Below are 12,957 nucleotides of genomic sequence, written 5' to 3'. Positions count from 1 at the left end.
TTTGAAAGCACACCAGTGCAAGTAGATAAGAAGGTACCGCTGCGGCGGGAAAGTAAACTTCATTTCCGTGCGCTCTGGCTTCTGTCACGGTGTTCCGTTCTGCCAGAAGCGGTTTAGTCCTGCTGGCCTTGTGACCTGGAAAGCTGTCTGTGGACAAACGTCGGCTCCCTCGGCCTGAAATGTGAGATGAGCGCCGCACCCTATAGTCACCTTTTACTGGGCTTAACCAACCAGGGGTCCTTTACCTTTACCTCACCTTACTTTTACTCTTAATTATGTCATATACTTAAATGGGAAATAGTTTCATTCTGTTTGCTCTTTTCTCTTACAGCCGAAGAACAGGGCTGCCTTGTTCTCCCCCTTTCTTCTTTCCTTCCTTTCTTCCATCTTGCTTCTATGACTTTAAGAGCAGTCTTGCATGCAGAAGTTCAGCAGGTGTGTTCTGTGTGTCAGGTGTTGAAGGGCAGGATAAAAAGCACACATTATCTCAGCAGTGCAAAAAGGAAGCACGATTCCCTTACGCTTCCTCTTTTGTACTTCCCTGTAATACGAAAAGATGGAAATGCAGTATGAAAAGTTTCCAAATGTTTGGTTGTTGTGGGGAAGGGAAGAGATATAAATCTTTAAGTGTTGGTTGGTGGTTCCCCCAATGGCCGAGCTGTATGGCTCATAAATACTAGAAGCTGTGCATTTGGCGCAGGCCGACTCAAGCCTGTGGAACTCCCTGCCAGCTGAAATTTGACAGGCGCCATACTTGCTGAACCTCAGATGCATGACCAATACTTCATTTGTTCCAGCAGGCATTTTAAGGTAGACTTCAGTTTTATGATGAGTTTTTATTGCTTTATTTTCTGTGTGGTTTCCTTTTGTTTTTGCTTTTAGAGCTTAGAATTGATAATGATTAAGCAGGATATTAATGTCTTAAACAAAGACAATAAAAATAAAACAAACATTTTTGAGCGCAAATATAGCCAAGGGCTGCTAGTCGTGATGGCTGCATTTGCTACCTCCAGAATCGGGGACAGGATATCTCTGAATGCCATTTTGGGGCTATTGCCCTCACGCCCTGCTTTTGGGCTTCCCGTGGGCAACTGATTGGCCACTGTGGGAAACAAAATACAGTGGTACCTTGGTTTTAGAACAGCTTAGTTTATGAACAACTTGGAAATGGAATGCTTCAAACCCGGAAGTAGGTGTTCCAGTTTGTGAACTTTGCCTTGGATGCAGAACATGTTCCACTTCCTGTTGAGTGTGTTCCATTTGTAAATTGAGTCCTCCTCTGCTAATCACAGGCTTCCTGTTGAGTCTATTGGATATTGAGTCCTGAGCATCCACACAACACAAAGGAGCTTTTGTTTTTGCTATTTTTTTGTGTTTTTGTTTGTGTGGCTTTTTCATTTTTTTGACTGTGACTTGTTCTTCATTTTATGGGACTGACTTGTGACTGTGGCTTGTGACTTTGTTTTCGTGACTTGTTTTTGTGACTTTGTGGAACTCAGTTCAGCTACTGATTGATTGATTGTGTGACTGCAGAAGTAGATAAAAGCCCCCCATCCAAACAATGACTATCATCAGTGCATGTATACACACACAGAGAGAGAGAGAGAGAGAGAGAGAGAGAGAGAGAGAGAGACACTACAACTTCCACCATTCTTAGCAACGTAAGAATGTTGGGTCAGACCACTGGTCCATCCTACAGGTCCCAGCATATAGCAGATAACATTAGAAGAGTTAAAATGCACATCGGAAGCTGCTTTGGGTTTTAAAATGTTTAGATAACAGAGCAAAAAAGAGAAAACCAGCAGAACTTACCCAGGAAGGTATTCATATGCAACATTCTTGGTGACATCACCAAGAAGTCCCTGTCTCTTGTACTGGAATATAAGATCTCGTGAGTATATGGGACAGAGAGCAGTCTTCCATCAAGGCATGGCAGGTTCACATATTTGAAGCAGACCTTAAATTGTCTGATGTTGTGCTTTTTTTCATCTTCTTGGCTTTTTTGTTTGCACTTTAACAGGGCAAGTGTTTTTGCAGATGAAAGACCTACTAGAAGACACATATAAAATCTACTGTTACCAGCACGATGATGCACACGTCCTGCTGGAATCCTACGAAAAAGATGAAGAACTGAAGCAGCATATACGTGACTGCCTACTGTCCTTAAAGTAAGAACTTTTCAAATGGTTGTTTCCATCTCTTGCTCACTGCTTGTCATGGGAGAGCTTAAATGGATATAAAACAAAATATCTTTTTTGGCATTTACTTTTATGGCATTTACTAGGAACATACACTTATGCTCCTTTCCTGGAAATATGAATATATTTCACTGTTATTAGAGGGATCCCAAATGGAAAGAATATCCAAGATGCCACCAAATCAGGCTTTTTTTAAAAAAATAGGTTGCTTCAGGGAAGCACCATCTTAAACTGAAGCCTTCCATCCTTTTAATGCACTGAGCACATCTGTGTCTAAATTAAATTATCACCATAATAAAATCCTTAACCCTCATTTTGTAAAATTGTGCATAAGTATATTGGGGCTTGTCTTTGCTGCCCCCCCCCCCCGCAAGCCTTTTCATTATGGCCCTTCCCGTTACAAACTGCTTTTTCAGGAAGCTGTAGGATCAGATTTATTGGAACTTTTTGGCTTCTGTGTATAACCCCAGAGAATCTAGAAAAGCCTTCCCAGATGCTTTAGACTACAACTCCCGTAATACCTGACCAGGCAGTCCAAAACATCAGAGCTGCACCAGATTGGGGAAGATTAATTTGTTGTTGTTGTTTAGTCGTATCTGACTCTTCGTGACCCCATGGACCAGAGCACGCCAGGCACTCCTGTCTTCCACTGCCTCTCGCAGTTTGGTCAAACTCATGCTGGTAGCTTCGAGAACACTGTCCAACCATCTCGTCCTCTGTCGTCCTCTTCTCCTTGTGCCCTCCATCTTTCCCAACATCAGGGTCTTTTCCAGGGAGTCTTCTCTTCTCATGAGGTGGCCAAAGTATTGGAGCCTCAGCTTCAGGATCTGCCCTTCCAGTGAGCACTCAGGGCTGATTTCCTTAAGAATGGATAGGTTTGATCTTCTTGCAGTCCATGGGACTCTCAAGAGTCTCCTCCAGCACCATAATTCAAAAGCATCAATTCTTCGGCGATCAGCCTTCTTTATGGTCCTGCTCTCACTTCCATACATCACTACTGGGAAAACCATGGCTTTAACTATACAGACATTTGTTGGCAAGGTGATGTCTCTGCTTTTTAAGATTAATTTAGGACATATGTAAAAAAACAAAAAAGCCTTATTAGCAGGTTGCCTTATTATTTTGGTAGTGATTGAAGTCCAATAATGCAGTTGATTTAAGTATTCCTTGAAGTTAATACTGTTTGCTCCCAAATCCTAAACTTGTCTACTCAGCAGTAACTCCCACTGGTGTGGTTTGGACATATCAGCTAGCCATAGTTTAGTGTTGCAAAAATAGGCCTAGGCAAGCATCTGGTTCGCTTGCGTCTCCCTCCTCCTGCTGCATGGCTACAAGGAAGAGTTTGAAAGCTTTTAATTTTAGCTTATACCGTTCGCCATGTCACCTGAACTCTAACTGTGTTTAATGTTAACTATGATTGGTTGAATCAGTTTAGCTTTTTAAAGTATGGTTTAAGAATCTGTCTTGTTAAAAAAAATCCATAGTTAACATTAACCACAGTTTAGGGTATGGATGTTACCCTAAACTATGATTAATCTATAAAAGAAATGAAAGCTTTCAGTCTCCTCTTTGAGCTGGAAGGGGGAGCTCAGGAATCAAGGCTTACTGCACTGTATCCTTGTAAAGACAATGTTTTAGCATTACGTGTGGACTTGGCCATTTAATTCAATATAATGAGGATCAGACTGTTAACAGATCCCTCTGTTTCTCTCTCTCTCTCTCGGCAGAAAGATATATGAAGAAGGGTATGTACCATATTTCTTTTTTGTTATTATTATTACATTTTTACCTTGCTAGCCAGGGCTGATGGGAGCTGTAGTTCAAAATATCTGAAGGGGGGTGGGTGAGGGACAGCAGGGGTGAGGAACCTATGGTCCTTCAGATTTTGTTGAGGTACACATCTGGAGATGCTGACTGGGGCTAATGTGAGTGGGAATCCAACAGCACTTGCAACATGTTTGGGAAATTGGTATGATTCATTCATTCATTCATTCATTCATAAATTACATCCCACTTTCCCCCTTCAAAATGAAGGTGAGCCTAAGTAGTGATCAGAACAAAGCATAAAAGCAAGAATTACCTTCAAAATAATTTGACTGGTTTTTTAAAAAAGGAGATATTTATAGGTGGATTTTATTGTATTTTATGCTGTAAACCACTCTGATATATTTTATGAAACTGCAGAGAATAAAAATTCAAATACATAAATAAATCTGCAGTTCCACAAACCACTGGTTGGGAGGGGCACGATATTCTTCTGCTGAAGACCCTTGGGACAAGAGGACTTGAGCTGTGGCTTTGCTGCTTCACGTGTCTCAGTCATTTCCCCCTGAAATTCCAGTTTTCCAGCTGGAATTCTACGAAAGCAGAGACTACTGTTCTCTTCCTCTTAGCTCTGCTATTTGAGCCATTGAGCAAGATGCAAAGGAGCAAGGGGGCAGTTGACGGGGTTATTTTTAGCTGAATTTAAAGCAATGGAAATGGCTTTTGTGCAGTCTTCATCAGGCTGTCATCTCAGGGGGGGAAATATGTTATGGTGCCAGATTAATATCTGACTGATTCGTGGAAAGAATACGCTGGGCCAGAGGTTGGGAACTTGAGGCCAGGGGTTCCAAAATCAGAGGTGATATTGCGCTCCTGGCAGAACCGTCCAGATTGCGCCCCCTAGCCACTGACAAATTAGCTCTTCTCTCCGCCTCTCATCCAACCCCCAGCCCCCCAATTCAATTCATCCTCTATTAAAAACCTCTATTATGGATGTATTCTGGTCCTATCCACATGCACACCTCAAGTGCCTTGAACTGTGATAATGCCTCTTTCTTGCTACTTTTCATTGGCCACTGTATGGAGGTATGTGTCACACCTGTTGTCCTGCCCACTTTTTTTGCATCGGACTGAAAATAACCCCTTCCCATGCACCAAGTGGATGAGTTTTCTGGGGATCTACAGGAAACTAAATGTCTGTGTTGCATGAATGGGTCCATCCAATAGATTCCTCTTGGATGGGATGAGGCAGAAATTAAAGTTTCCTCTCCAGATAAAGATCAAGAGATTCTGAGTGAAGATTGTGGAGCTTTAAACAAAAGACAAGCCATATAAAAGAAAGAGGAAAGCCTGTGTATGTGTGTGTGTGTGTGTGTGTAAGAAGAGCACAGACTTGCCACAAATTGCTTGTGCCGCACTTCCACAAATTAATGTGCAGTTATCACCTTCAAAAACAGATGCCATAAACTGTGAGTTGCACATGGGATGTAAATTGGTCAATAATTCATCAGCAATTACCTTTCAGAGGCCAGTTTATGGATGACCCTGTGGTGGCTGAATAAGGGGGACCCATGAAACCTTCTGGCTTTCACAATCCAGGCACAATAACAGTCCCTGTTCTTGGAAACCCTAATGAGCATTTTAGCTTGTGGATTCCTGCCCTGGAAACACCTGCCTCCAAGACATTTCAGCTTCACAGTAACCCTTTCTCTTGCCTCTGTGCCAAGCCCCATAACTCACAGCAAAGGCAGCAGATTGGCGATTATAGCAGAATAAATACCTCTGTGAGATCTGTGAATAATTTTTTGACAGTCGCACACAGAAATAATATGCGGCCACGATGAAATCAGAATTCTTCTGAGGATAGATGTTTGCCGCTCAGTTTAAGCAGGGAGAAATATTGTACTTTCTTGCGTGGTAGCAGCTCCCCCAAGCTGTCAAGCTAAATTGCCTGGTTCTTTCTCTGCCCATATAACCGTCGCTGAGTTCAATGCAGAGCTGATTTAACCTTTAGGCTAAGTGTGCTGTAGTGCGAGATCACAGCTAGTGTTGTTCCCTAAACTGGGATAATATACCAGATAACTTCTCTATGAAGAGAAAGTCACTGTGCTGTCCCATTTGCTGGACTCCTCTAAAACTATTTGCAGCTTGGAACATATTGGTTCATCACTTCTCACTTAACAAGGGAGCAACTTCCCCAGTTGTGAAAAGTTTAAAATATTGGTAGCCTATTTGGAATGAGAAGCAGGACGCTATAGGTAAGGAGATTCACGACTGAATGTTGCTCCTGCCTTAGTTTTTTTTTAAATTTACAAAATGCCCTTCATATATAGAATAGAGGAAACATCCCCAAGCAGAGACTAAGAGTCCCTCTAGATTAGTGTTCTTCAACATCAGGTCCCCAGTGTTGATGGACTACAACGTCCATCATCCGAAACCAAGGGCTAGCATGGCTGAGGATGATGGGATTTGTAGTCCAACAACATCTGAGAATGCACACTGCTGTATAGATAAACCAATTATTCATCATTCATCATGATTTGTTTGTGTAAAGCTTATGTAGTGGTTAGATTATGCCCAGTCTTTATTGAGCATTCATTTCAAATTTTTTATGGAGTGATTGTATGACAATGAGCGTTCCTCCTAAATTCCTCCTGATTTGCTTGCAGAGTGTTTATACATTTTCCCATTAATGATTTGTTTATCTCACATATTTCAGTCACTTTCCAAACTGCAGAAAGTCAAAATTAAAACCAACAACAACAACTAGATTTGTTGCATTAGAACAGGGGTTTCCCATCATTTTTGACCACTAGTCCTGCTAACTAGGGATGATGGGAGTTGTAGTCCAAAAAGAGCTGGAGACCCAAGTTTGGGAAACTCTGCATTACATCAACAAGACTCCTTTAAGGTAAAGGTAAAGGGACCCCTGACCATTAGGTTGAGTCGTGACCGACTCTGGGGTTGCGGCGCTCATCTCGCTTTATTGGCCGAGGGAGCCAGTGTACAGCTTCCGGGTCATGTGGCCAGCATGACTAAGCCATTTCTGGCAAACCAGAGCAGAGCACGAAAACGCCGTTTACCTTCTCGCCGGAGCTGTACCTATTTACTTGCACTTTGACGTGCTTTCGAACTGCTAGGTTGGCAGGAGCAGGGACTGAGCAACGCGAGCGCACCCCGTCGCGGGGATTCGAACCGCTGACCTGCTGATCGGCAATTCCTAGGCTCTGTGGTTTAACCCACAGTGCCACCTGTGTCCTTTAGTCCGCTCATTCCCGCAAAATACTTACAGCAGGGCCGGATCATATTTAGAGGGACAAAGCAAGGAAATGATCATGGTGCGCTTCCAAGATGTAATTCAAGATAAAAACAATACTAAACTGTAAAATGGCATTTTATTAGGCAGGCCACCCACTTACAATACCAGATGATGCTGTGCCTTGAAGGACCAGTTGTTGAGACTTCAAAGCACAGCACAGCACTATTTGAAAGCCTTTTTGCTGCTTGGAAAATGGCTTTCAAGCAGCTCTCTCCCCAACCTCCTGCTTGAGCCTCTGAAAAAATGATTCATCCTGTTGAGTTTAACCCATCGTTTGCCGACTTCTGCTAAGAATCCCCATTCTAGCATTGGAGAGCTAAAGAGGCTTATTCCACCAAATTCAAAACCTTGTTGCTTCCCTGCCCCAAGTCAATGCTCAAGATCAGTTCCAGTCACTGTCTTTGAGCTCACCAGTTTCTAAAACAGGATTCTTTTGGAGGAAGGCTTCGCTGTTTAAAGTGGCACAAAAGTGCTTTTAGCGTATGGTGCAGATAGGGCTTTAGGAAAAGAGGATTTCAAACGATGGCCTGATTACCTGGGTTTTTCACGAATCAAGAATATCTGTGATCATTATTCCATTTTGCGCCCCCTGTCCTCCTTTCAAGTTGCTCAGGGCGACAGAACATGAAGTTATTCCATTTTACAATTGCATCAACTTCAAGGGTTTTTTGAAGGGGGGAGGGGAGAAGCTACATGTTATTATTCAGCATATGACTTCATTTCATTGCTTGCCATCTGCAGAGGAAGTGGATTCTGTCAGAATTAAGCCAGCTGCGTTAATATGAGTGTAAAGGAGTAGCAGCGATTTGCGATGAGATCAGTGTAGCTACCTATGGTGCTAGATTTTTTTTACTAAATCCGCGTGAAGACGGTGTATGGCTGAAGAAGCATCACAAATGAATTATTGGCTTAATTTTCTGCACAATGTATGTCACAAGATGCTACAGGTCTGTTTTAACTTATGCAGGGAGACTGTGTTCCCTCTCTATCTCTCCTTCCTTCCCTCTCCAGGGTTGCGGTGTAATGCAAAAACATGCATGTTAAAAACACAACTAATCTAAGGAGAGTTATCGCTGGGTAATCTGACTCGGTCAAATTAGATGGGCTGGACTGGGTAGCAATTCATGCCCCAGGGAAACATCTTTTCGCAAACTTCCTATCTTTCCAACACATATTGCTAGATTTTGGCATGCACAAATGCAAGCAGAGAGCTGTTTATCACTTGGGAAGTCATCCAAAGACTAACTGTGGAAGCAAAGGCACGCTTGAAATCTACCTCACGCCATTCCTGAAGCTGCTTTTAAATATTTGCATTCGTATGGGTTTTCTGAGGAAAACAACAGTAATTTCAAGTTGCTGCTGCTGCTGCTGCTTTAAAATCAATTGTGCTGCAGAAGCAGAACTCTATATTTGGTGCAGCATCAAGCAAGGAAGAGTAAGGTTGCTAATGCTGGATTTTATTTTTATTTTTTGAAGATCATCTCACCCTATGCCATCTTATCAAGAGGTCCATTCCAAACAATGTAGGAATCATGCCATTGGTGTTGTGACATCAACCCTTTGGAATTCACTCCTGTTCAATATTAGACATGTGCTGTCTCTGCTGTTTTTCCAGCACCTTCTGAAGACCTTTTCCCAACAAGCCTAAATCTTCCCCAGCTTGCATCTTTGCTGGAATTGCTTTTAAGATGTTTTAGATGAAGGAAAGGAAAGAATGAAACTGTTTAAAATGAAAAGATAGGACAGAATGAAAGGCTTTGATGTATGCCTCAAAAATATTATACAGTCATACCTTGGTTTTGGAATAGCCTAGTTCCCAAATGTTTTGGCTCCCAAACGCTGCAAACCTGGAAGTGACTGTTCCAGTTGGCGAACTATTTTGGGAAGCCGAACATCTAGCGGGGCTTCTGATTGGCTGCAAGAGCTTCCTTAAGCCAATCAGAAGCTGCGTTTTGGTTTCCAAACGTTTTGGAAGTTGAATGGACTTCCGGAACGGATTCTGTTTGACTTCCAAGGTACAACTGTGTACTAATAAAGAATGAATATATCAGAAGCATATATGCTGCAAGCAAGCATTGACTTACTGGGTTGCCAAATACACAAGCTGACCATGATGATGCTTCTATATTAGGGTTGCCAACTTTCTAATAACACAAGGTGCATTTAATCTTGACACTATTGCCTCCCTCCTTGCCCTCTGTCCCCTGTCTGCTACTGGCTTTGATGCAAAAATGTAATAAAGAGGTACGCTTAAAGATGTTGTCTGTTTGGGAAAGTCATACTGAGTACTGTATTTTTCACCCTATAGGACGCACTTTTTCCCCTTCAAAAATGAAGGGGAAATGTGTGTGCGTCCTATGGGGCGAATGCAGGCTTGCGGGCGGCAGCCTGCAGCTCAAAGCACGGGGCGCCCTCCGGAGGACGCCCCGTGCTTCGCGCAGGTGTCCGCAAGCCTTGCGCGCCTGGGGGGAGTTCCCGCGGGCTCGCAAGGCTTGCGGGCGGCAGCCTGCAGCTCAAAGCACGGGGCGCCCTCCAGAGGACGCCCCGTGCCTTGCGTGCCCGGGGGGCAACAGCCTGTTCTGGGGGCTGGGGTCGGGGGAAGCTCGGGCCCCCAGCTCCCAGCGACGCAAGCAAGCTCCGGGAGCGATGGCGAGGTTGCAAAACCTCGCCATCGCTCCCGGACCCGTTCTGGGGGCTGGGGACGGTGGAAGCTCCAGCTTCCCGAGCTCCCAGCGACGCAAGCAAGCTCCGGGAGCGATGGCGAGGTTGCGCAACCTCGCCATCGCTCCCGGACCCATTCTGGGGGCTGGGGACGGGGGGAAGCTCGGGCTTCCCCAGCTCCCAGCGATGCAAGCAAGCTCCGGGAGCGATGGCGAGGTTGCAAAACCTTGCCATCGCTCCCGGACCCATTCTGGGGGCTGGGGATTGGGGAAGCTCAGGCTTCCCCCGCCCCCAGCCCCGCAAGCTCTGGGAGCGATGGTGAGGTTGCGCAACCTCGCCTTCGCTCCTGGACCCGCAGCCCCGAGGCTAAAAACGAAGCCAGGACAGCGAGCGGGATCCATCCCACTCGCTGTTATGGCTTCTTTGCTCTTTGGGGCTCGGGGGGGAAATAATTTTTTTTCTTTATTCCCCCCCCCCCCCCAAATAAGTGCGTCCTATGGGCCGGTGCATCCTATAGGGCGAAAAATATGGTACCTATGTAGTGGTGACAGACGATAGCCACCATTGCTTGCTGTTCACTTTAGGGGGAAGCAATCATATGATCTCACATGCAGCACCCTAAACACTGTTTCAGCACCCTAGGCTCCTGTTTCTTGAAACATCTGTGTATACCTTTTTTTAAGATAGCAAGAAAGCTTAAATGGCAAGTGGAACAAAGCTAAATGGTTGATTGTGACAACTAATCGTAATTTTTACAGGGGTGAAAATGTTCCTAGCATCAAACAGCTGGAAGCATTAGCCACATCAATAAAGAATATTAGCATTAGCTAGCAGCAGGTATACCTGCAATTAGAATGACTCATGATAACAGTTGTTTGTTTTTCCAAAGTTCATATATTCTTTCATCCACTAGATATTTTACAGTAAAGGGAATAGCTTCGCCAGTTATGGATTTGTTGTGAAAGGAGCCACTACAAAGAACTAAGACCATCCTCTCCCCCAGCTTCAGGAACTCATTTGTTGACTTAACAGGGCTTTGTTTAAATTTCAGGGGGAAACCAAACCTGCTGGACATGGGATCTCTGATGATCAAACCCATCCAACGTGTGATGAAGTATCCCTTGTTGCTATGTGAGCTCTTGAATGCAACTCCCAGGTCCCACCCGGACCACACAGCACTGCAGGATGCCTTGGTTGCTGTGAAAGGCATGAATACAAATATAAATGAACTTAAAAGAAGAAAGGATTTAGGTAAGACAGTGTCAACAATGTGGGGTAATTGCAGGGAAAGGCTATTTCCTTCAAACCCGGCTTGAGGGCTTTTCAGAAGCATCTCATTGGCTACTGGAGAATACAGGATGCTGGACACATGGACCTTTGGCCTTATCCAGTGGGGTTCTTGTAATTTTTGGCTTGTGCTCTCAAAAATGCAATAAGTCTTGGCTTCAACCTATGTTTCAACTGCCTTTCCAGGTATTGTTTATGTTCCCATGTCAGTTTGGGTGCATGCTCTGTGAGAAGGAGTTTGGAAGCTTACATTTTAGTTTAGCCACAGTTTAGGGTGTGTCTAAACACTAAACTGGCTAAACTCAACTATGGTTAGTAGAAACAAGGCAGCTTCATAAACCATGGTTTGAAGTTGTCTGGTTTTTCTGGGTTTGGACAACAGTGCAAACTATATTTCAGGGGTGGCCAACTCCCAAGAGACTGCGATCTACTCGCAGAATTAAAAACTGGCAGCGATCTACCCCCTTTTTTGGGGTTCAGTTCAAAGTTGTTGAGCTTCTTTTTATGGGCTGCAGGGCTAAAATTTTTAGCTTTTTTTAGGGGAGCCAAAGTTCTTGTGCTTCTTTGGGGGAAGCCAGTGATCTGCCAGTGATCTGCTAGTGATCTACCACAAACGTCCAGTGATCTACCTGTTGGCTATGCCTGCTATATTTAATGAAAGGAAACTTCCTAACATGAAAGCCTCTGAACTCCATTGCGTGGTGGGAGAGGAGAGGAGTAGGTCAGGATTAGCTAAGAGAGGGGCAGGATGTAAGTCTTATTCATGTTGTGATAAACCATAATTTATCTGAACACAGCCACTGACCGTGATAATTAAATGGGTCCTTTAAAAATGTTAATGTGTGCCTTGCAGAATTAAACCAAAGTCCGTCTTGTTCAACATTCTGTTTTTCAAGTTACCAGCTAGGTGACCTCAGATGTTTATGAGAAAAACAGCATACAGTATTTGACTTCCAGCCTACTAGTCTTAACTAGTGAGGGAGAAAAAGAAATATTATATTTGTTTCAGGTCCACCATTGGATTCTTGCATTTGCATAAGGTGTATAAGAAAGTTGGGGCATTTTTTTCTTGTTATGTTTCAGCTTCTGTCAAGCAAATTCACTAGGGATTTAAATCGTGAAGGCATGGAAATTATTATAGCACACGGAATTATATGTTCTGCAGTAAATAGCATCAAAGGAGCTACTACAAACAACAGGAACAATTAGAGAGATGGATTTTTAAAAGCTTATATGGCCACAATGATTTTCATTATCCTTGTTATTTCCATAGGTAGTAACCTTCATCTCTTTCTGTCTTTTGTTGGTCTCTTCATGACTTTGAAGGACAGTAGGATAAGCCCCATATAAATGCAGATTTGATGTATTGATGTGTTTTTTTCTAATTGCAGTGCTGAAGTATAAGAAAAATGACGAAGATGAATCTTTAAAAGAGAAATTTGCAAGACTAAACATTCACTCGATTAGTAAAAAATCGAAGAGAGTAACTGGCCACCTGAAAATTCTGACTGGAGGAGAACCTCAGGTATTTAGGTGTCTGGCATTTTTCTTTACAGAGTGTTTTAAAGGGCGTAAACTAGGAGTGGAGAAGCTTTTTTGCTCCATTGGCCAGACCCCTAATCAGGGTCGGTCTTGCAGATCAAATTCGACAGGCAGACAGGACTGCCCACTGGGCACTGCAGCACAAGGCTCTGTGCTTGGCATTTTCAGAAGAAGTCCTGTGTTTCT

General features: G+C 43.6%; 1 protein-coding gene across 2 annotated transcripts in view; it reads left to right on the top strand.

The window, feature by feature from the left end:
* Positions 1-12,957, top strand: part of ARHGEF38 (Rho guanine nucleotide exchange factor 38) — a 57,353-nt gene that overhangs the window by 24,470 nt on the left and 19,926 nt on the right. For both annotated transcript variants that reach the window (XM_081020291.1, XM_081020290.1), the window contains exons 4-7: positions 2,021-2,168; positions 3,926-3,943; positions 10,994-11,193; positions 12,621-12,754. In XM_081020291.1, coding sequence (XP_080876417.1) covers positions 2,021-2,168; positions 3,926-3,943; positions 10,994-11,193; positions 12,621-12,754 — 500 coding nt within the window. The remainder of the gene's footprint in view (positions 1-2,020; positions 2,169-3,925; positions 3,944-10,993; positions 11,194-12,620; positions 12,755-12,957) is intronic.

This window comes from Podarcis pityusensis (genome assembly GCF_964106645.2).
Source record: "Podarcis pityusensis genome assembly, chromosome: 9".
Lineage (NCBI taxonomy): Eukaryota > Metazoa > Chordata > Lepidosauria > Squamata > Lacertidae > Podarcis > Podarcis pityusensis.
The sequence above is the reverse complement of the archived record's forward strand: the minus strand, read 5'-3'. Positions and strand labels throughout refer to the sequence as shown.